Source organism: Coffea eugenioides, chromosome 2 (assembly GCF_003713205.1).
Source record: "Coffea eugenioides isolate CCC68of chromosome 2, Ceug_1.0, whole genome shotgun sequence".
Lineage (NCBI taxonomy): Eukaryota > Viridiplantae > Streptophyta > Magnoliopsida > Gentianales > Rubiaceae > Coffea > Coffea eugenioides.
The window spans coordinates 28,785,709-28,808,715 of NC_040036.1; the positions used below are offsets into that span (position 1 = coordinate 28,785,709).

At 35.9% G+C, this 23,007-nt stretch overlaps 1 protein-coding gene across 3 annotated transcripts; it reads left to right on the forward strand.

The window, feature by feature from the left end:
- Positions 1 to 1,911: 1,911 nt before the first annotated feature.
- LOC113762337 (putative acyl-activating enzyme 19) lies at positions 1,912 to 21,851 on the forward strand. 3 transcript variants are annotated; one of them, XM_027305735.1, is made up of 18 exons: positions 1,912 to 2,349; positions 2,843 to 3,346; positions 3,502 to 3,698; positions 4,603 to 4,806; positions 5,837 to 6,556; positions 7,952 to 8,625; positions 13,162 to 13,237; positions 13,302 to 13,388; positions 15,464 to 15,507; positions 16,427 to 16,535; positions 17,410 to 17,469; positions 17,893 to 18,051; positions 18,229 to 18,313; positions 18,559 to 18,623; positions 20,154 to 20,213; positions 20,931 to 20,975; positions 21,390 to 21,499; positions 21,584 to 21,851. In XM_027305735.1, the coding sequence occupies exons 1-18, from the start codon at positions 1,956 to 1,958 to the stop codon at positions 21,825 to 21,827; spliced, it is 3,837 nt and encodes a 1,278-aa protein (XP_027161536.1). In that variant the 5' UTR covers positions 1,912 to 1,955; the 3' UTR covers positions 21,828 to 21,851. The 3 variants fall into 3 exon arrangements, with proteins under 3 accessions (XP_027161536.1, XP_027161537.1, XP_027161538.1); XM_027305736.1 differs by lacking the exon at positions 17,893 to 18,051; XM_027305737.1 differs by lacking the exon at positions 1,912 to 2,349 and having other exon boundaries at positions 3,257 to 3,346; positions 3,491 to 3,698.
- The last annotated feature ends 1,156 nt before the right edge of the window (positions 21,852 to 23,007 follow it).

Consider the following 23,007-nt stretch of genomic DNA (forward strand, 5'->3'; position numbering starts at 1 on the left):
GCTCCAATCACATTAAACTCGTCACATTGGTAGAAGGCTCTAGCCGCTCCTTTAGTTTAGAAAATACCAGAAATATGGATTTATGTCATAGGCTTAGCGTTCACTTTCAACAGAAGAAATCAGAATTAGTGTTCACGCTTTAAGCATTTTTTTGTGATGAGGAGAGGTTGCATCATACTCCTTAGTGCGATTATGCACTATTGTATAGCTTTGTTGGGGCCTCTGCCCAACACTTGTAAAGTTACTGATGATTAATATAACTGTTACGTTTCCCAAAAAAAAAAAAAGGCAAAAAGTAGATGTGATGGACTACCTAAACATGATTAGCAAAATGGATGTAACATGATAATCAAATTGAAGTCCCTTTTTTTTTTTTTTTTTTAAATGAGAGGTCTTGACCGAAGACTTTCGATTTATAATTTCTCTCACTTTACCACTCAACCTAGCGCTTCCCTCAAATTGAATCTTTTAAATACCGTTGTGAAAGAATGGTAGATGCATTGACTACCTAAATATCTATATCTATATTATATATAATGGGAGAGGATCTCTTTTAATGTAAATAATTTATGTCACTTAATGTTATACTAAAATATCTTTTAAAATTAGTTTTCAAACTATTCAAGTTCTCTCTATTTCTCTACGATGATTTAACTCTTAACTATAACTAGATACATCCTTTCTTTTTCTCTATCATAATTTTAAATATAATAACTTCCTAAATAAAAAAAGGGTAGTATTTATAGGTTTTTGGACAAAAAAAAAATATATATACTCTAACATAATTCTACATACAATAACTTATTCTAAAAAATTTAATTATATATTTTGGAATAAGCACACAAGGAAAGTGTGCCAAAGCACTAGTGAGTGGCAAATTGTAGGCAATATGCCTATAAGTTTTTAAAGCCATATTTGATAACTCAATTCAACATTTAAACTTAATTGATTAAGATTTTAACATATTCAAATGCGTTTGATAACAAAATATTAAACATCTGAATTAATTAAGTGGCATTGAATTTTCTAAATAAAACTTGCTCTTAAAAATAAGTGATAAGTTATTCACTTATTATTTAATGTGATATACATTCAAATGTGTCAGATTTATGCCTTGTTTGATAACTCAATTCAGCATTTAAATTTAATAGATTCGGATCTTAACATATTCAGACCGTTTGATAATAAAAAATTAAATATTTAAATTAATCAAGTGTCACTGAATTTCCCATACAAAACTTGCTCCCAAAATTAAGTGATAAGTTATTCACTTATCACTGAATATGATATGCACTCAAATATATTAGATTTAATTTAACAATTCAATAGTTTAATAGATTCAGATTTCAGATTTTAGATTTCAGTTTTATCAAATGCACCCTTAGTATTTAACAATTAAATAACTTAATGGATTAAAACTTATGATTTTAGATTTCGGATTTCAATTTTATTAAACGCACCCAGTGGTTTAGAGTGTGTTTGATAAAACTGAAATTTGAAATTTGAAATATGAAATCTAAATCCATTAAATTATTGAATTGTTAAGTATTAAATCAAATACATTTAAGTGTAAATCACATTCAGAAATAATTGAATAGTTTATCACTTATTTTTGGGAGCACGTTTTGTTTAGAAAATTCAGTACCACTTAATTAATTCAAATGTTCAATTTTTAGTTATCAAACACGTGTGAATATACTAAGATTTAAATTGATTAAGTTTAAGTGATTAATTGCGTTATCAAACAGCCTTACATAATTTATAACTATTCATCGATTTGCAAATTGATTTATTTTAACATTAGTGGCCCACAGAATATATAAAAATGTTATTGGCCCAACAAAAAAGTGATGAAAATCCAGCCAGTAGGAAAAAGACGTGGGTGGCAGCACGCTTTTGGTGAAATCGTCTTGAATACAAAACTCTGGCCCTGTCTTTTCCCAAACCACCCACCCATGGCGAACGATGCACCACCACCACCACCACCACCACCACCACTGCCGCCAGAGCTGAAGCTTCCTGTATGCTGCGTATCACACTTATTCCAAAAAGCCGCCACAAACTCACCTGACAAAATCGCCGTCATACACGCCTCCGGTGGCGCTAAACTAATTTCCCAGCAATACGACGGTCACTTGAGCTTCGACCAGCAGACTAGACCTGTTTCTAATCCTGAATTAGTTGCCTCCAAAACGGCACCGCCTTTATTGTCTAAGCAGCCACCGGTTTACGGAGGCGACGAGTGCTTTACTTATTCTGAAATTCTCTCTGCAGTTAATTCTCTGAGTTCTCGGCTCAGGCGCATTCTTGATGGTGCTGATGACCCCCATATTATCAAACCTCAATCTGGTACTAATGCAGAAAGATGATTTTTTTTATTTGTTTTGTTTTGTTTTTGTGGGTTAGAGTTGTATGGTTTCATGATAATATTGATGTGATAATATGATGAATTTAGTTTTTGTAGCAAATTCTGAAGTAATGTGTAATTCTGTAAAAGTTAAAATCAGTTTTAGCTATCTGATTCGTGTAAATGTGTAAAAGGACGGTAAAGCTGTCAGTTTTCGTTCTAAGTACTTGGTTTCTGCATAATCTTGCATAATCTGAAATTAATGTTTCTGCTCGACGTTGTGTGAAAAAATAAGCGTTATTTTAACGTTAGATTACTTTTCAATAGAAAAAATGTAAAGAAAGAGATGTAACACGGATGAAGAAGGGATCAATTGAAAGATATTTATTGGAGCATTGCCTTTTCTAGCTGTAAATGATGAGAAATTTAATTGTCCAAGTTAATATTCTTGACGTTTATTTGTGTTTGTTTTTGCTTATCATATTTCTGGAGCAGGATACAAGCTTGGTGGGCAACAGGCGAATAGTGATAAAAATTCTGAATCTATGGGCTTTTTTAACCTGAGTGGAGAGCAGGTTACCAAGCTGCATGATAAATGTATGCCAAGAAGAATTGGGATATATATGGAACCTTCTGTGGAGTACATTGTTGCAGTCCTCTCTGTTTTAAGGTGTGGAGAGTCATTCATGCCTCTAGACCCATCTTGGCCCGAAGAAAGGATACTGTCAGTTGTGTTTTCTTCAAGAGCTGATCTTATTATTGGGTGTGAAAGTTTAGTTGATGATGGTTGTTTTCATCAGCTCGATAATGTACACTGGCTTGCTTCTCGTGGCTATTGTCCTGTTTTGTGTATTTCTATTAGGCTGTGCATTCAAAGACAAAGTCATTTATGTAGTTTAGTATGGCCCTGTGAAAGTGAATCGTCCAGACTCTTTTGTTACTTGATGTACACATCAGGATCAACAGGAAAGCCTAAAGGTGTATGTGGTACTGAAGCAGGTTAGCTGGTGTTCTAGGCTCTTTATTGGAACATCTTATGGATTTTAACTGCCTCAGCTGTAAATGTTTAGTTTAAATCCAATCATTACTTTGAATTTTGAATTTCCTTCTGATATTCATCTGCATCACAATGTTTTCTGTCAGCCCTTTTTCAGGTCTACTAAATCGGTTCCTATGGATGCAAGACTTATATCCCATGCATGGACAAGATTATCTGGTTTTCAAGACATCCATAAGCTTTATTGATCATTTGCAAGAATTTCTGAGTGGCATACTAACTACTTCTACGTTAGTTGTACCTCCATTCACTGTGCTGAAAGAGAATATACTTTGCATGGTTGACTTTTTACAGGTAACTAGCTAAAGTATTTGAAAATTGTCTACTAAAACTTGATAGAACTTTGTCAATTTTTGGGGCGTCATGTAAATGATATCACTGATGGAAGCAAGAATTTTTTTACTTTGGGGACATGTAATGAGATCATAAACAACTTCTGGGCCACTTAGCCATTTAATATCTTATTCACATGAGGCAAAAGTTTTTGGCTTTTATGCTTTAGTAGTATGCCTCACGAAAGCACATGTAATAGCTTCACGTTCACTGGAACTAGTTTATCATATGTTGTTGATGGTGTCTTCTGCCTATAGTAGGTCTGCACTTTATTTCTCTTAAAAGCAAGTTGTAATTCTCTTGGACCACATGTCAAAGTTTAATTGCCGCTGCATACCTGAATTGTTTTTTCTCTGGGATGTCAATGTGTAGTATGTCCTGTAAAGAATGTAACCAAATTCTTACATTGGGAAAAAGCTAGAAGAAGCCAAGTGATGGAACAATGAGCACGATTTAACAATGGAGCTAAACAGGCTATAATTGATATTTTGCAGATCTTAAAAACCTTTCTTCTCGTTATACTGCACTTGAGATTCAAACATTGTTATAAATTTTGCGGAAGTAATAAGCAGCAATATATCTCAACATGTTGAATAATTTTTTCTTAATTCTGAACAATTTTTTTTTTTTTTTTACTTTTTGTGTTTTTGATTTCCCTTTTTCCTGTGGCTGCATTATTCTCAATAATTACAAAGGTTATGTAACCTCAGGAGTAGATGTCTAAATATAAAAAAACGCATTATAAGTTTAGAAAGTTAGCAATTTGATTTTATCTTCCTTTAAGATAAATGCATGTGCCAAGGTCCTGCATTCTTGCTCATGGTCCAGAGTATAAGAGCATTTGCTTTTTTTGTTTCTTTGACAGATATACTCTGTTAACAGGCTCGTTGCAGTTCCATCACTATTGAGAGCAGTCCTCCTTCCTTTGCAAGGTCCACATTATATGGGACTTCGTAGTTCTTTGAAGTTGCTAGTTTTAACTGGTGAAGTTTTGCACCTGTCCCTATGTGAGAGTTTGCTGAAGCTATTGCCCCATACTGCTATCTTGAACTTATACGGGAGTACAGAGGTTAGGAGACTTAATTGTTGGTACTTATCAGATGCCACCAAGAATAGCTATATCTTCAGTGCTTTTTGGTTTTGCTGTTACATTTCTGCTCCTTTTTCCAGTGCTTATGTTATCTTTAATTAGGACCCCCTAAAATAAGAATACGATATTGTCAAACAATAAAGGTAGAAGGGGTGTCAGACCTACATGCAACTCTGTAGGAAACTTTCCATTTGAGCTAAGGGGCATAATAAAGTTGATGGCCATATTTCAAGAAATGCCATCTCCTCCTTGATAGCTGAAAAATGCTTTAGATGAACGTCTGAGGCATCAATGTTTAGAGATCTACCATTTTCTTCTTAATGGATCTTCTTAGTAGATCTGTCCAGGTTCAGTCAATCTTTTCTGTTCTTTCTCCACTATGTTTGGTTGATATTGCAGTTTAGACTGTTGGACTTGATCAAACTGTCCTTTGATTTTTTGTACATCAAAAACTAGGATTCTTTTTTCTTTATTCCTTTTTTCTCAAAACTTTTTGGACACAAAATCACGTATGTACCTAACACTAACCTGGTCCTGTCACCTATGTTTTGAAAATTTGGAAAGTGGGGTATGTGATTGTTTATTGTGAGAACCAAGTTCCAGAAACGCCTACAATATAGTTTTGTTATATGAAGACTTAGTTATAATGCTATCCCCTTTAGGAAGGTTTTTGTCGCATGTTAGAGGAGCATCTTATGCGCTAAACTGCAGCCAGTTTTGCCATTCTGGAATTAGTTATGCAGCCCGGGATCATATTTGTAATTTCTGTATTTATGGTTGCCTATGCAAACTCTGTGTATGGATTGCTCAAGGTGTCGCAGCATATTGTGATGGTGATACTGCACTTCCTCCCCAAAAAAAAAAAAAAAAACTTATGCATACATTTTATCTGATGTTTTTAGAGCCTTGGAAATTCTGATCTGCAACTCGCTAACATTTTTCCTGGTTTTAGTCAATGTCTTGCACATTTCTTTCTTCAATATCTTACATATTCAATTCTAAAACCAAGGTTGCAGGTGATTGTACATACTTTGATTGCAAGCAGTTGCCACTGATCTTGGAAAATGAGATTGTGAGCAGTGTTCCGATTGGCTTACCTCTTTCAAACTGTGATGTGGTGCTCATTGGGGAAAATGCACCAAAATATGGAGAAATTTATGTTCGTGGACTGTGTAATGGTGTTGGATACTTTGATCATCTTTCCATTACTCCATTTGGCCCTGCAAAATTGCCACAAACTTCTTTTATTAATCATACCTCCAGGGATCCGAGACTACAGGGTTACTTCAAAACTGGTGATCTTGCAAGACAACTTCAAAGTGGTGATTTTATTTTTATCGGAAGGGAAGACCGCACCATAAAATTCAATGGGCAGCGGATTGCTTTAGAAGAGATAGAGAACACATTGAGGGAACATCCGGATATAGCTGATGCAGCAGTAACTTGCCTAAAAAAGCACGGAGAAATCTCAAGTATTGAAGCTTATTTGGTGCCAAAGAAAATGCAAGACTGCAATGAAAACTTTAAATCTTCAATTAGGAGTTGGATGGTCAAGAAACTTCCACAAGCACTGATTCCTAGTCCTATCTTCTTTAGTGAATCATTTCCTACTACTTCCTCGGGGAAAGTGGATTATAATATGTTGGATGATTCCTCAAGTTCAAGGGCACATGGTCGGAGTTCTGTTGGAGAAATTTGGGATAATGATGACTTGAAATTTATACAAAAGGTTCTTGATAAGTATTCATGATTTAAGTGTTTTTCCTTGCTTTTTTATTTTTTTCTTCTTTGTGATGTTTGTCCAAACTGAACTCTCATTCTGCATAATTAGCATTAGCATTTGGTATTTCTTCAGTTTTATTATAATTTTTCCCTTTTCAAATTATTGTGCCAATTGCAGGATATTCTGGTGATCTGGTAAATCTGAATTAATAAGTAGGAAAACTTGTGTATGTCTTTGCATGCTTTGCTTACATTTGAATAGAGTAGATTGGAGTGATTGTGAACTTTAGTATTGTTTTTTATGACCAAAACATGTGAGAACTGTTAGCTTGTGCTAACTTATAACTCTGCTAGCTGGTAATTTTTTATCTTGACATTGCCAACCAGTTTGACATCTCTCTTCTTTCTTTCACTCTAATCAAGACTAGTTCTAACTAACATATGGTAAGTATTAGTACAAGCACTGGATCATCAAACTTTTGGTACTTATTTTATCAATCATGTCTTTGAAGAGCTGGCTGTACTTATTTTGTTCTTAATTTTTTTTTAAAAATTTTACTTGTAAACATATACACACACACAAATGCATACTTATACAGTGCTTCCTTAGGTTCATAGCTGTGGCATCTGTTAGTATCGCATTTTTTAATTTTGCAGATTTGCCTTGTATAATGGATAACCTTCCATTCTTGTCTTTTTTTGATTAAAGAAGGTAATACCAAATGAAATGACACATTAGAAATACACAAAGATGAATTGATACAATATAAAAAGTGGCTAATTGAAGTATAGAGTAGCTTGTGAACATTTGAACAGAAAACTAGAGAGCTAAAGGAATGAAAAACAATAGTTCATGTTACTTTAAAAAGCAGCTGATGTATCTCTTCTGATGACTTATAAATTTGTTCTCAGAATGGTCTTTTTTCAAAATAGAGGGTGGTGAAGAGCTAAAAGGGTTGATTATTTTATTTCTAATAAACTTCTTTTACTGCCTGTGTCGAAGTGTAAATCTGATGCTACAGTTTGGTAACATGTTTTTATTTAATTGAGAAATCTACCCATGGATATATCACTGTCCAAATGTGGGGTATGCTGTGTATATACAGAAGTGCATTTCTTGCATAAAAAATTTAACATTTTTTATCTGCTTCCTAAGTTGAAATGCTCCAAACTTGATATGCCATTTGGTGGGCCTGTGGGACGTATTTTCTGATATGCACCTTTATAGAAATGTTTGACCATTAAAGTGTTCGTTTTTTTTTTTACTATTAAAGAGAGATCCATTTTGGTTTTTTTTAAATTTTTTAGTTCATAATTAGATTGTACTAGAGCTAGTAAGTAAGCTAGTATTATTTCCTCAAGAAAGTATTTCTGACCAATATGTTTGGCTCTAATTAAGCAGGTTTTCAGTGAAGCTTTGATGGTTGACAACATCTCCATTCATGATAATTTTTTTCATAGTGGTGGTAATTCGGTGTCTGCAGCATATGTTGCTTACAACTTAGGAATCAACATGAAATTACTGTATGCTTTTCCAACCCCATTGAAGCTTCAAATGGCTCTTGAGAGGAAGATAGGTTCTTCCCATTATGACTCAAGAAATGAGGATAATGTGAATGTGGATTCAGGAGTAACGGATGAAATATTCCTCCCAGCGTATTCCAAAACTGGCAGTCCTCATGGAATTAAGCCACGTAGAAGAATGTTTGGAGCAGTTGACAATTCAAATACAGAACATCCTACTAAATTATTGAAAAAAGATTCAAGTTTGTGCATCATTCCAAAGGATGGTAATCTGAAAGACAATGGCTTCTGGAGTTCTCATTCATTTAATGCAGCATGTTCTGTCAGCCGTTGCAACAAAATAATGCACTGTAATGGTGGGCATAATAATTTATGTCACACAATCTCCTCTCAGCAAATTTCAAGAGAAAGAAAAGGTTCTGTGCAAGAATTATGGAAAGTGAATATGGAGTCTTGTGTTGATGCATCTCCACTCATTGTATGTAAAGGGAGTGAAGTCTACCTTTTTGTTGGATCTCACGCTAAGAAATTTGTTTGTGTGGATGCCAGAAGGTATGGAAGATTTCGTAGCTCTTACATATCAAATCATCCTTGTGGATTTTTCAAATAGTATGTTTTGCATTGACACACCCTATGGCATGCTTCCCTATTAGGATGTTTGATTGCATTTGTAGATTTTATGTACTAGTTTGGGATTGAGAGTTTGTAAGTTGTTTTTAAGTAGTTATGGCCTACCTTAGAATTGTTCAGACCGCAAAGGAAATGCGTACAACAGTTGAGCAGCATAACCTTGAGGTGTACTTATGTTTTGTGATCACACTGCATATCGATTCTAAGCTAGTTTCTGAAAAAACAAGTTCATTGGTCATAATATTACATGTTTGATAAAAAGATCTTGTCAGTTTCTAGTCAATGTGGCATGAAAAAAACGGTTAATTGGAGAACTCAATCATAAATAAAAGTACCATAATAGCTTTTTCTGGTATTGTTGCATATTTTTCTGCTGAAATAGTACATTCGTTTCATTTCTTCTCTGTCATGGACATAGTTATACTATGTTTTCCTTGTGATGCAAAATTAACAATTTAAGAGCATGCTTTTTGTCAAGAGAATATAAGTATTCTTGTAGATAATAAATTAGTAAGGGTATTCTTGTAAATAGTTTGTTAGGTTTGTACTCCTATAAATACTAGTTGGTCACTCATAATACTGTGACTAGATGTTTTCCTCCCAAAATACCAGTTGACATGGTATCAGAGCAAAAGTCCTAGGGTTAGGGTTAAACATCTAGCAAAAGTCTTGACGCGATACTGTTCATCGCGCACTGTTCACGCGGTACTGTTCATACTGTTCACCCCGGTACTATTCACGCGCACTGTTCACGGCGCACTGTTTATAGCGAATTTTGATTGCTGTTTTGTTTGAAGTGCTATTCGCTATGGTTGAAAGTTTTGCTAATGGGGTTACCACTGATCAAGTTAAATCAAGTTCTTCAGCACATAGGTCCCAGAAAACTGTTATTATATCCGAGGAAGATTATGTTAAATTCTTACAGTACCAAACTACAAGTCACGCATCTCTTCCCTCTGCTTCTTTAGCACAAAAAGGTAATGACTCATGGATTATTGACTCCGGGGCTACTGATCATATGTCAGGTACCTCTAAAATTTTTTCTAATTTTCAAGAGTCTACTCCCTTTCCTCATGTTACTTTAGCTGATGGATCTACCACTAAAGTTAAAGGACTAGGCACTGTAGAAATTAATCCATCACTTCCGCTGTCTTCTGTTCTTTACGTACCCAATTTACCATTTAATCTAATGTCTGTTAGTAAGCTCACTAAATTTCTACAGTGTACAGTTACTTTTTCTCCTGATTCCGTTGTCATTCAGGATTTGAAGACAAAGAGGACGATTGGTGGAGGGCATGAGCATAATGGTCTTTACTTTCTCAACTTTAATGGTCCGATAGCATGTCCTGCTACTGTTTCTCCTCTTGAAATTCACTGTCGTTTAGGTCATCCGTCTTTACAAAATTTGAAAAAGTTGGTTCCTACTTTGAATCAATTATCTTCGTTAGAATGTGAGTCTTGTCAGTTAGGAAAGCATCATCGTGTTTCTTTTGCTCCTAAAGTCAATAAACGGGTTTCTGAACCCTTTTTGTTAGTTCATTCTGATGTTTGGGGTCCTAGTCGAGTCACTTCAAAGTTAGGTTTTAAATATTTTGTAGTCTTTGTTGATGATTTTTCCAGAGTTACATGGCTTTATTTAATGAAAGATCGTTCAGAATTATATTCCATTTTTTGTGCATTTGTTACAGAAATAAAGAATCAATTTGGTGTGCCTGTGCGTATACTTCGCAGTGATAATGCGAAAGAATATTTTTCCACTCCTTTTAATACCTTTATGACTAAGTCTGGTATTATTCATCAGTCCTCTTGTCCTCACACTCCACAACAGAATGGAGTTGCTGAAAGGAAAATTGGACATTTAATCGAAATTGCTCGAACACTGTTGTTGCACATGAATGTGCCCAAACAATTTTGGAGTGATGCAGTTCTAACTGCATGTTATTTAATTAATCGCATGCCATCTAATATTCTTGAAGGTCAATTACCTCACTCCATTCTTTTTCCTCATGAACCTGTGTTTAAATTGCCTCCTCGTATTTTTGGATGTGTCTGCTTTGTTCATCAGCTTGCTCCCGGGGTGGATAAATTAGATTCTCGTGCTATTAAGTGTATTTTCTTAGGATATGCACGAGCGCAAAAAGGGTATAGATGTTACAGTCCAGTTTTAAATCGATTTTTTACTTGTGCTGATGTTACTTTCTTTGAATCCACTCCGTATTTTATCAAACAAAGTATGTCTTGTGAGTTAGACCAGTGTCCCTCTTTTTCCTCTCCTGTTTTACCAGTCCCTTCCCCTTTATTACCTGAGTTATCTAGTCCACCAGATTCCATAGCTCGATTATCTCGTCCTCATCTTCAAGTTTACTCTCGTCGTTCCATGGTTGAAAAAGTTCCTGATATGCCACGCACTTCACCAATTAATTCTCAATCTTCCAATCCAGGTATGACGCCCTCCTCTGAGTTAGATCTTCCCATTGCTTTACGCAAAGGTAAGAGACATTGTACTTCCCATCCTATTTCTAATTTTGTTTCTTATTCTCGTCTCTCTATGTCATATTCTTCTTTTGTTGCTTCCCTTGATTCTATCTCCATTCCTAAGTCTATTACCTATGCTCTTAATCATCCTGGTTGGAGATTAGCTATGCAAGAAGAGATGTCTGCTTTGGAACAAAATGGTACTTGGGATCTTGTCCCTCGTCCTTCAGGTAAGCCTGTTGTTGGTTGTAAATGGGTGTACACTATAAAAGTGCAGCCTAATGGTTCTATTGATAGATTGAAGGCTCGGCTGGTAGCTAGAGGATTTACTCAGGTGTATGGAGTAGATTACTTAGAAACTTTTTCTCCTGTTGCAAAGATTACCTCTGTTCGTCTTCTTATCTCTTTGGCAGCCACTTATAATTGGCCATTGCATCAGTTGGATGTGAAAAATGCATTTCTGCATGGAGATTTGAAAGAAGAGGTATATATGGAACAACCTCCTGGATTTGTTGTTCAGGGGGAGAATCCGCGGTTGGTTTGTCGTTTGAAAAAATCCTTATATGGATTGAAACAGTCTCCGAGGGCTTGGTTTGGCCGGTTTAGTAGTGTTGTCATGGAGTTCGGTCTGACAAGATGTGGAGTAGATCACTCTGTATTTTATCGGCATTCTAATGCTGGTAAAATTTTATTAGTTGTTTATGTGGATGACATTGTGATTACAGGTGATGATGTTGTGGGGATTCAGAAACTTAAATCCAATCTGCAGGCAAACTTTCAGACAAAGGATTTAGGTCATCTACAGTATTTTCTGGGTATTGAGGTAGCTCGGTCTAAATATGGGATTTATTTATGTCAAAGAAAATATGTACTCGATATGTTGAGTGAAGTTGGGATGTTAGGTTGCCGACCTGTGGATACTCCTATGGATCCCAATGTGAAATTAGCAGGAGATCAAGGTGCATTACTTGATGATCCTAAGCAATATCGAAGACTTGTGGGTAAATTAAATTATCTCACTGTAACGAGACCTGACATTTCGTTTGCAGTGAGTGTTGTGAGTCAATTTCTTGATACCCCTCGTACTAGTCATTGGGATGCTGTTATACGGATTCTCAGATATCTTAAGAGTGCTCCTGGAAAAGGGTTGCTGTATCAAAATCATGGACACACTGATATTGAAGGATATAGTGATGCAGATTGGGCTGGTTCTGCCTCAGATCGAAGATCGACTACAGGATATTGTGTGTTTGTTGGTGGTAATTTAGTGTCGTGGAAGAGTAAGAAGCAAACAGTTGTATCCAGATCAAGTGCAGAATCTGAATACCGCGCTATGGCTCACACTGTGTGTGAGTTGGTTTGGTTGAAGAGCATATTACTGGAACTTGGGTTTGAGCATAAACAGCCTATGAATTTAGTGTGTGATAATCAGGCGGCTGTTCATATTGCGTCTAATCCAGTGTTTCATGAAAGGACAAAACATATTGAAGTTGATTGTCATTTCATTCGAGAGAAATTGCTTGACGGGGTCATCAAGACATCTCATGTACCGTCTGTAGATCAATTGGCTGATGTGTTTACCAAGAGTTTAGGGGGTTCTAGGGTGAAATACATTTGTAACAAGTTGGGTGCTTATGATATATATGCTCCAACTTGAGGGGGAGTGTCAAGAGAATATAAGTATTCTTGTAGATAATAAATTAGTAAGGGTATTCTTGTAAATAGTTTGTTAGGTTTGTACTCCTATAAATACTAGTTGGTCACTCATAATACTGTGACTAGATGTTTTCCTCCCAAAATACCAGTTGACACTTTTCACTTTTTCCTTTTGACATTGTAATATGTAATGGATCAAGAATTGATGCTCTCCATGAATTGCTTGCCTGTTCTATTTGTTTGAGTGAGAGAATGCTGCTTTTAGGCACACTATTTTCATTATATTGTTTTACTCCTAATTTACTAACTGCCTTTTAATTGATGCAGCGGCTTTGTGTTATGGGAGGTCAGACTTGAAGGAAGAATAGAAAGTTCGGCTGCAGTTTTGGATGACTTTTCACAGGTTATGTCTTGCTCTCAACTGTGTTTCTTTTAGTATTTTTGCTCTGAGAAAATTTGTTTTGTAGGTTGTAGTTGGATGCTATCAAGGAAACATCTATTTTCTGCATCTGTCGGATGGCAGCATCTGTTGGAGGTTTCAAACTGGTAGTGAGGTATGATTGTTGTAATCATTTTCTTGTTTCTTATACAATTGCACATGCTTGAACTACATTTGGTTAATCTTCTCGTTGCTTTTTGTTTGTTATTGTGCTTGAGGGTTGCATGGAACTTTAGGGGTCCATTATAAGATGAATGGAAAAGTGAAAGGCTTACTTGGATCTCAGTAATTCAAAGCCTAAAGAGCATTGTGTGTAATTTAAAAGTGCAAGTACTCCTTTCATACATCAACTGAAGTGCATTCCAATTCTAAAGCTACAATAAATGCTTACCTGTTGCTTTTTGGACCATTCCTTCTCTCTTGATTTGTTACTGGCTGATTATGTAGATGTATGTTTTCACCATGTGTCCTTATTTGTGATGTTAAGTTCATAACAAGCTACTTTCCTCACTGTTGTTACTGCCTGCCCTTTATCTTTCCTGTTTGCTTTCTGATTGTTGTACCCATTGCCCTTTCCACTTCTTCCTTCTCCTTGTAGTCTCAATCCCATGGGTGCTTTTTTTTTTTTTTTAACTGATTCCAGTCTGCACCAGCTCCCACTGATTTTCCCATTGTTTTCCTTCCTCTCTTCTCACAATTCCAGCCTATTCCCAGTAATGAAAATAAGATTTTTCCCATTGTCTTTAAAAAAGTCTTTTAGACAATGTTTTGAGGAGACAATCCACCTCTAAAAGACCTAGAAAAAAAATCAAAAGGGAGAGTACAGCAAGTCTCAATTCAGGAAATGTTGAAGCAATAAAATTTTTTCTAAATCTCTGTGGACAAAAGGGCACCTTTATTAGCAAATGCATATCTTATGCCGTCTTATAAACATGTAGAAAGTGGCAATAAAAATGAAAATTAATGTCGATTTATTTGTAAAACAGGTGACCAATCATTGTTTACATTGTTTGGTGACTTCAAATTTGTAATCTCTAATCTAGAAAAGATACAAATGTTTTAAATGGGACTGACTAATTATACTTTTGGATACTTTCCAGCCTGAGTCCTAGACTTGAAAGATCTTGTCAATGTTACTCTGGCAAATGCTAAAAGTATGTTGCAATAGATTAAGGACCACTGAATTGGACATGGTGTTGCTAAACAAAAAGTTGCTTGTTGCATATGTATTTTTACAAATTCGCTTGCAAATAAACTCTGGTGCATAACTCTTTTATTTGCTAAATGAAAGCATATTAACTCCCTCTCTGTAGATGATATTATATGTTGATGAAGAAGTTCTTTACCTCTATTGATTTCTAAACCTGAACTATCAGTTTCTTAGTTATTTGTGTTCATTCATGAGGTGTTTATAGCAAGTTTTGGAACTTGCTTAGTTCCATCATAAGTATTTATCCTTCATCTTAACCATGATTTTAAGATCCAAAAATTACAGTATGAACTTTGATATTGTATTAACAATTTGCAAAACAGATTCTTGTTTTCTTTTCTTTTTTTTGAAAAGCAAAAAACTATTCTTTCCTTGTGAGGTTGAACATTTATGTCCTGATGTTGGTACTGTAGTTTTGTTATCAGTTGAGAAGGTTGGTTGTGAAATTTAACTAATGAGAAAGTGAAATATTTGTGTTATAGCAAGTGCTGTTAAAATTCCCCTGATCTGTACTTGAATCACATTGGAATATGCAAGTTGCGCTCGGTTAGCCTTGTGCAAAACCTATACAAACTGTTTTCCATGAGTAGCTAGCACCTTGTTTTCTGATAGTAATGTCCAAGTCACACTTGGTTAGCCTTGAGCAATACAAACTGTTTTCCATGAGTAGCTAGTGCCTTCTTTTCTGATAGGATGATATTCCCTACTTATGGAATTATGTACTTGGTTTTCTTGGGTCAAATCTTTATTCAGATATGCTTGAGTGTATTTTGGCATATAAAGAGGCTTAGATTTGCCTTATTTCAGTGATAATTAAATAGCATTTTAAATGTTATGGATAATTACAGATGGTAAATCATCATATCCAAAATTTCAACTATTAATGCATGTACTTTATTATTTAGTTTCCCTTTCCAGAATAGCTTCAAACTGGGTAAAAACTACATCAGCTTTACCTATTTTTCCTTTGTTATATGAAGGTTAAATCTCAACCAGTGGTGGACAAGCTGAGGCACTTGGTCTGGTAATGTTTTATTTTGAGCTTCTTCTTTCTTTCTTTAGAGGCAGTATAGTTTTCCATAATTCATTATACTTTAGGAAACTTTATTCTTCTCAATGCTTGCATGTATGCATGATTTTGTTCAAGCATATAGAGTCAAGGGAACCTTGGATGCATTTCCTCGAAGTGCACCACTCCAAAAAAAAAAGAATGGTTTTTGGATTGTAATTGATGGTTTTTGAGAAAAACTGTCAATTTCACTGAAAAGATTTTAAAAAGGAAGAAAGACAGGAAAGGCGTTTGCTGGAGTTCTTAGTTTACAGCCATGTGTGAAACATTTCGGATTTTGGGAACTTTTAATTTATTTCAGAGATTCTTCCGACAAGCAAAAGGAATGAGCGATATGTGGACAATGGAAAAGATACTAATGTCCTTAAAATTCTTGTAATATTTAGGTCTAGTGCTTGATAGCAGAATATAATCATCACAGCCTTAAGTTCATTGAATGTTTTGGAAGCAGTTAATTGGCTCCAATTTTTTACATTTCCTTCAGTTAGTCATCTTTATTTCCTGGTTATTTGAGGTTCAGTCAGGGTTGGTGGGTTCCCTTGTTTATTGCTGGCAATCTGTAATGTCAGGTTTGTAGCCTTATGAGCCAATAGAATAGTTTTCAGCTATTATTCCCCATTTTAGCCACCCCACAATCTGCCAAAGGGAACTTGGAACCTAAGCTTTTCTATATGGACTGGTTTTTAGAATAATTACTGGAGCAATGTTTGTGTTGTGATGTATGTGGGATAAAAAGGTGAGTGGAAAACATGTTTGTGATGCAAGTAAAAAAAGTTTTTCCAAATAATAATAAAATTAACCAAGCACACTTCACTGGCAGCTTCTCTCTACATATAATCCAAATTTTAATGCATTTTGGCAATCTTCTCTACAGGTGTGGATCATATGACCACAATCTGTATGGACTTGATTATAAAGGCTATTCTTGTAGTTACAAACTTTATTGCGGGGGGAGTATATTTGGTGCACCTGCTCTTGATGAGGTTTGTCATCCATTATTTCATCTTAATTTCCTTTCTTTTTTCCTCGTGTGTACCGTTAAGTTGCAGTAATTTTTCCTTTAAAGTAGAAGTGGCTAATTGTGGAGGAGTTTAGTGCTTTGTCTCTTTGACTGGTTGACTTTCACTTCGTAGACCCATCTTGTAAACATTGTTGTCAATAGGAAATTTAATAGGTGGTTTGGTTTTCAGAAACTTCTTTAGGAAATTTAATTGTCAGTATGAAGATGTTAATTTGAAGAAACGTAAAGGTACTTATGACTTTGAATACTGTTAGCCACCGCATTATGATTTCTAGTTGGTAATGGCAGTTCAAAGGAAGCTGACTTTTGGTAGGCGGCTCAACTTTTACCCCTGCTGCCAGAGGTAGTTTATAATTTTGAAAAACGATGAAAGCGTGATTTGATAAATTCCATTAAAGCTGTTACTATCTGGGTAAAGCTTAAGGATTTTAAATGTTATAATAGAATTCCATTTTCTGATTTACATAAAATGCCTTTCTTATATAAGTGAAATTTTAGTTTACAAGAATATAATTGGAATTCAAAGGCTATATGAGACTTTATTCTAACTACTTGCTCCCCTCTTTCAGCATACAATTTTTTTAGGGTTTTTTCTCTTTATCCAATTGTCATACGTTTGCTTATGCTTTTTAATGTGCAATTTTTTTTAATGGATCTATGCAAAAATAACCACTTAACTCTAAAGAAGCTTCTTTTCCTCTTAATTTTGATATGGTAATTGAATCATTTACAGATCCTCTATGGCTTTTTGGTGTACATGCTGTTATCATTTGTAGTATCTCTCTACCACTATACTCTGCATTACTGATAAAAATTTGACAATTCCAAATTTTTAGATGCGTGAGAAGCTCTTTGTGGCATCTACTAGTGGGATACTGACTGCATTTTCCTTAAAGGTATTAGATCTGCAACTCTTAACTTCTGTTGAATTAGTTGGTGTTTACACCATTGATGTCAGATTAAATGAAGGATGTTCTTTATGCAAGTTTCTGAACTGTGTATGAAGGCGAGATAGATGTCTGTTTTGGGCACAAAACCCATGTGGCAATTAGACTATTCTGATGTTAAATTTTGGCACTCTGTATTTGTTTTGGTTCAAATATGCCAATGACTTTTTAAAGTCTATGGGTCTGGTTCCTTCTCTAGTTTCAGATGTGAAATCCAGGATCTTCCATTGATTTTGGAATATAACAAGTTTTTGCTGAAAAGAACAATCCATTTTTCTTCTCTCTTCTTCTTGTCCTTTTTGTTTTGTTTCATTTCATATTCATAGAATTACAGCCCACTGAATACCAGTCATGCTACTGCTTTGATTACTGCAACTTCCTCAGAAACCACCATGCTGCTGCGGTCCTTGCTCCCATTCCCTTTCTGCCATCGCCATAAAACTGAACAATGCCCCTCTGTCTTCCTTGGCCCCCTATGCAGACATTGTAGCTGTCCTCCCTGATCCTCAGTGCACCTCAGATGGGGTTATTGTTAGTTTTTGGGACCTTAGATTTGGTTTTCTTTTTCATGCTGCATGTTAGAAACAAGTGTATGTATGCGGCACTCTGAGATAATTAAGTTCCTTATGATATGAGTATTGTTCTTGGCTGCCCATCTTTTTTCATCTGCTGGGAATCTATCTGGGATTAAGCTATGTTTTCATGCAGGATTCATCATGCAGTAAATCATGGATCCAGGACTTAGAAGCACCTGTATTTGGATCTGTTTTAATCAATTTTAACAATGGAAATGGTATGTTAGAATTACATATTACCAACCTTGTTGCTTCCTACTTCATTAGTATATGTGTGCCATTTCTGGGGAAAAAAATGCTGGTGGGATGTTTGCATGGATATTGTGTAGATTTATTTCTCTCAGGCACTTCAAATTGCTGTATTGTATTCAGAGTCTAAAATCTTGTACCCACAGACTTCACAAAATTAATACATCTGGGTGGTCGAGAGCCACTTTCATATAACCCCGTCGTTGTCTTCCAGTTATTTGCTGCTTGGTTGATGGCAATGTTGTTTCATTGGATGCTGATGGATCCATTCTTTGGAAGGTATGGCTACATGTCTCAGTTAATGGACTTATTAAATCACCTATTTGTGTTAAATTCCAATTGCTGGATACGTATCTTAGTGCTCTACTATTAATTGATTCTCAGGAGAGATTACATACCACTCAGGGTTAATTAGGCTCAGATCCTCTGAGAGATGTCTGGATTACCAATAGGTTTTCTGATATGTTGGAAACTACACTAGCATCCTTGGGAAAAGAAATAAATATATAGGCTCATCATTGAAACCCCTTCAGAATATACATTCAGGGCTACGAAATTATTTGAAGAAATAAACAGATATACAAGTACACCCGAGAATCAGAAATAGGAAAAGGACAATAGTTATGTAGGTTTTTGTTCCTTGTCTTTAATTAGGAGTGCAATTGTCGCCCATTCAAATTCTTCCTTCCCATCCTTTCTGGGGTGCAAAATGGAAGGTACATGGTAACTACACCTCAAGAGTACCCCTCCTATGAGACACAGATTTTAACAAACGTAATAAACGGAAATGTACAGTAAATAGAAATGCCAAACCATTGAGAATTTCCTTTTTCCTCCACCCACTTATCCCTACCTCCTTGGAACAACCCATTTTGCCAGCCACCGTGGGCTTCTCCCTTCCTGTCCTATTTGCCCCTGCCATTGCTGTAACACAGTGTCCCTTTCCTTCACTGTGCTTCCTGACCATTGGAACTCCAATGCAGTTACCACCTCCACTCCCTCTCTACTTAAAACCCTCCATGTTATCTTCCTTTTGCCATTATTCCTCCAACCAGCCCACCTTCTTACTTGAACAAACTGCCGCTGTCCTCAATACCACCTCAATCTAACTAAGAAATCATTAGCCCCACCTCAATCCCTTTCTCCAAACGTTTGTTGTAGCAGCCACCTTCCCTGCTACCAATCCAACAAACCTTTCTTTCCACATCGTGCCTCTGATTCTGGTATTATTGCTCAAAAGATCCATTTTCCATACCATAGCAACGTCAACATTTCAGATCCAGCCCATCTGCTTGTGCATTTCCTGTGGGATGAGTGAACAAATTTGTTTGTGCAGTTGTGACTTTGTACCCATGTACCTTTTCTCATCTGAGAGTGACTCTGTGTTCTATCTGCATGTGAGGGTGCTGATAGTGTTTCTGAGGTTTGTGTATCAGCAACTTCTGTATCTATCTAGAATGCAATTATCAAATGAGAATAAAAGGTTTGGTGGACGAGGACAGATGGTGCTGTACCAAAATCAGTAAGAGGCGGCCTGATGGAGGACCCTTTTTTTTGGGGTTTTAAGATTTTAATTTTTTAGCAATGTGCTAATGGCATCTTCTAGAACTTGCATGTTAGCATTTTGTCAATTAACAGATGTTACAAGAATAATGAGACAAGGGGAATACCCCTTGTGAGGCGTGGAGAGTGATTATTAATTGTTGGTTAACTTGCAGTGAAAAGGCTGAAACAAGATCCTGTACTTCATTTTGGCTTTGTTCCCTGGATATTGACTCTTAAAGCTCATTCCATTTGTTTCTATCTCAGGCACTTTGTGGTGGGCCAATATTTGCTGGACCATGCATATCTGAGACACTGCCCTCCGAGGTCAAATTTCTAAAATAAATGATTCTCCTATCTCTCAGCAATGAAATGGATTCAAACCTATGAGAAACAGCTAGAGCTATTACCGACACTTCTTAGAAGATAAATATTTTGATGGACAAAATATTGGAATGGATGGAGAAAAAATAGTAGATGGATTAGGGTTAGCCCTCTGTTAGGATCATTTGACTTGTTGGAGCTAGAGTAGTTATCACCTCTAATATATGGTAGCCTGAAGCGTGGTTATTAACTAGATAATGTTTTAGTTGTTGCTTACTTGTTGATTACAATAGATGAAAAACCAGAATCATCCCAAAAGAATATAAATCGTCAATGTACTAGCTCATTCTATGGGCACTTTCGAGATGTGAATTTGTTCTAAAATTGCAGGATATCATATGTAGTTTGTAAAAATTAAAGCATTTATGTGCTGCAAAGATAAGTGTCATGAATATATCAATATGCTTTGTCATTGCTAATTAGACTCTGAATTGACTTTTGTGACCATTAGTGTTTGTATATACACGTACAATAGCTAAAGTAAAACCAATGGTTATGAAAATATGCCACTAATTGTACTTTTATTCAAGTATGCCTGTCTTGCTGATTACTTTAACAGTATGGTCAAAGAACGAAAAGGTCTACCACTTATTTTTGATACTCGAAACCTAATGCTTTTGAAGATTGAACTCGCTGAGATGAGTTTCATTTCTTGCACAGGTACTTGTATGTTCTAGAGATGGAAGCATCTATTCTTTCAAACTGGTAAGGCTTATTATTTTTTCGTACTCGTGGGATTTGGTTTCCTGAATATTAGCTAAATCACTTCTCTGAGGACACGTCATGTCTCATTCACAAGTTGAAATCCATTTGATCTGCTTACGCATGTGTCACTTGGAAGTGTATGACCATTGTGTAGGATTGTGTGTTTAAATTCAATAAAAAATAGGATTGATTTCCTTCCAGAATATAGATACATGTGATATAATTAGTTCTCTTACTGTTCCAAATTGGATTCATTTATCATGAAACTTTTGAATGTAGCTGACATGCTTAAGGTCCAAGGAGGTGACTGCATGGGGTAAATGGGTGATTGTAGTGGGATCTCTTTTGGTCTGATTATGAGACAGTCAATTTTCACCTAAGCTTAATTGTTCACAGAAAATCTTTTCATTCCAGGAAAATGGAGATTTACTTTGGCAACAAGCTCTTGGATATCCAATCACTTCGTCAGCGTATATAGATGAGAACTTAGAGCTAACTTCTGATGCCTCCCATCTGGCTGATAGGTAACTAATCATAATTCTGATTGACTGGCCACATAAATCTCAAATATGAATTGGCTCAGACAAAGCGTCCCTTATAACTTTCAGGTTAGTCTGCGTCTGTACCAGTGCTGGAAGTATCAGTGTCCTCCGCATCAACTCAGATGCCGCAGGAGGAGCGAGTCAACCACCAGAGAATGACATGGTACAAGAAATTGCTAGATTGGAGCTTGGAGGAGATATTTTCTCTTCCCCTGTGATGATTGGTGGCAAGATATTTGTTGGCTGCCGGGATGATTATGTGTACTGTCTCGAATTTGAAGCCGACCGCGAAGCCAATTGGTCAGTGTAAATAACAATTTGGTCTTTTTTTCAATTAATCTGTCGTCCTAATCCCACATGCGATTTTTTTTTGGTGCCAAGAAAAGATGGACCTAAAGCACGTCCATATAATCTTTTAGGATAAAAATTAGGTTTGCTGAGCTTATGACATCTTCTGCCTGAAAAAGATTAGATTAAGTTCTGCTATTACATCAAATTAAGCTTCGTCAAAGCAGCTCTTCTTTCTTGCCCCTGAAATTGTATTGACATTTTATAGACCTGTATTCAATGTTGAACTAATTTGGCTCGTCAAATGGTAGATTCATCTCGCTTAAGAACAAACAAGAAAATAGGAAAGAAACAGAAACAAGAGAGAGAGTTGCGCAACACAGAAAGCAGCCATGGGGATTTCAATGTAACAGTTTATAAAATGCTTTACGTATAATTTCGGCAAGGTCCAACTCTCAAGGGGGGAAAGGAAAGGGAGAGGAAGAAGAACAAATTACTGACTAGTGTTTCATATAATTATATATAATTGTTCTCAGTGTTTTCATGGAAGCTTGTGTACTTTTTATTAAGCATATTAAGCACAATGAAAAGTCAGCCACGAAAACATTTCATCAAACATTATGTTCAAAAACTTGTCGAATCCATTGAAGAGGCGTACCACTATATCATATATTTTACCTCCTGGAACTTTGGGTATCTAGTTGAGGATATTGTGGGGTTGCGGAAAAATGAACCAATTTATTGGCAAAACCATTGTCAGTTTGCCTCATGTATGGTACTTTGAACGGAAATTTGTTGGCTATGCCATGGAAGCATGTGCCAACTTGTTAAAAATATCATAATAACAGCAATTTATGGCCACGTTCAGGATTGATGGATTTTGTCTTGAATTCACCTACAAAAAGTGATGGAACGACGTTCTTAACAGATAAACACAAACATGAAATCTCTAAAATTAAGGAGGTGAACCTATCTTTTACTTCATTTCTGTAACTAAGTCGTGTTGTCACTAAAATTTTCCTTTTGTTTCAATCAAGAAACAAGTAGGATTGAAAAGGGGAGAAAAAAAAAAAGAAAAGAGAGTGGTAGTCAGGTACTGGCCATGTAAACATCAAGATTTTGTGGTGCCATGCGATACAAAATTCAAGTGCCTTGGACGGACGGTAATGAGCTGAGCAGGCAGGCTGAAAGACATCAAGATT

What these genes read in the sequence shown, in the direction of transcription:
- LOC113762337 (XM_027305735.1), top strand. Translation starts at nt 1,956, where the DNA reads ATGGCGAACGATGCACCACCACCACCACCACCACCACCACCACTGCCG. An exon ending in GCACCTCAGATGGGGTTATT is followed by an intron (nt 18,052 to 18,228) that starts GTTAGTTTTTGG and finishes GTTTTCATGCAG; the next exon opens with GATTCATCATGCAGTAAATC. An exon ending in ATGGATCCATTCTTTGGAAG is followed by an intron (nt 18,624 to 20,153) that starts GTATGGCTACAT and finishes TTTCTATCTCAG; the next exon opens with GCACTTTGTGGTGGGCCAAT.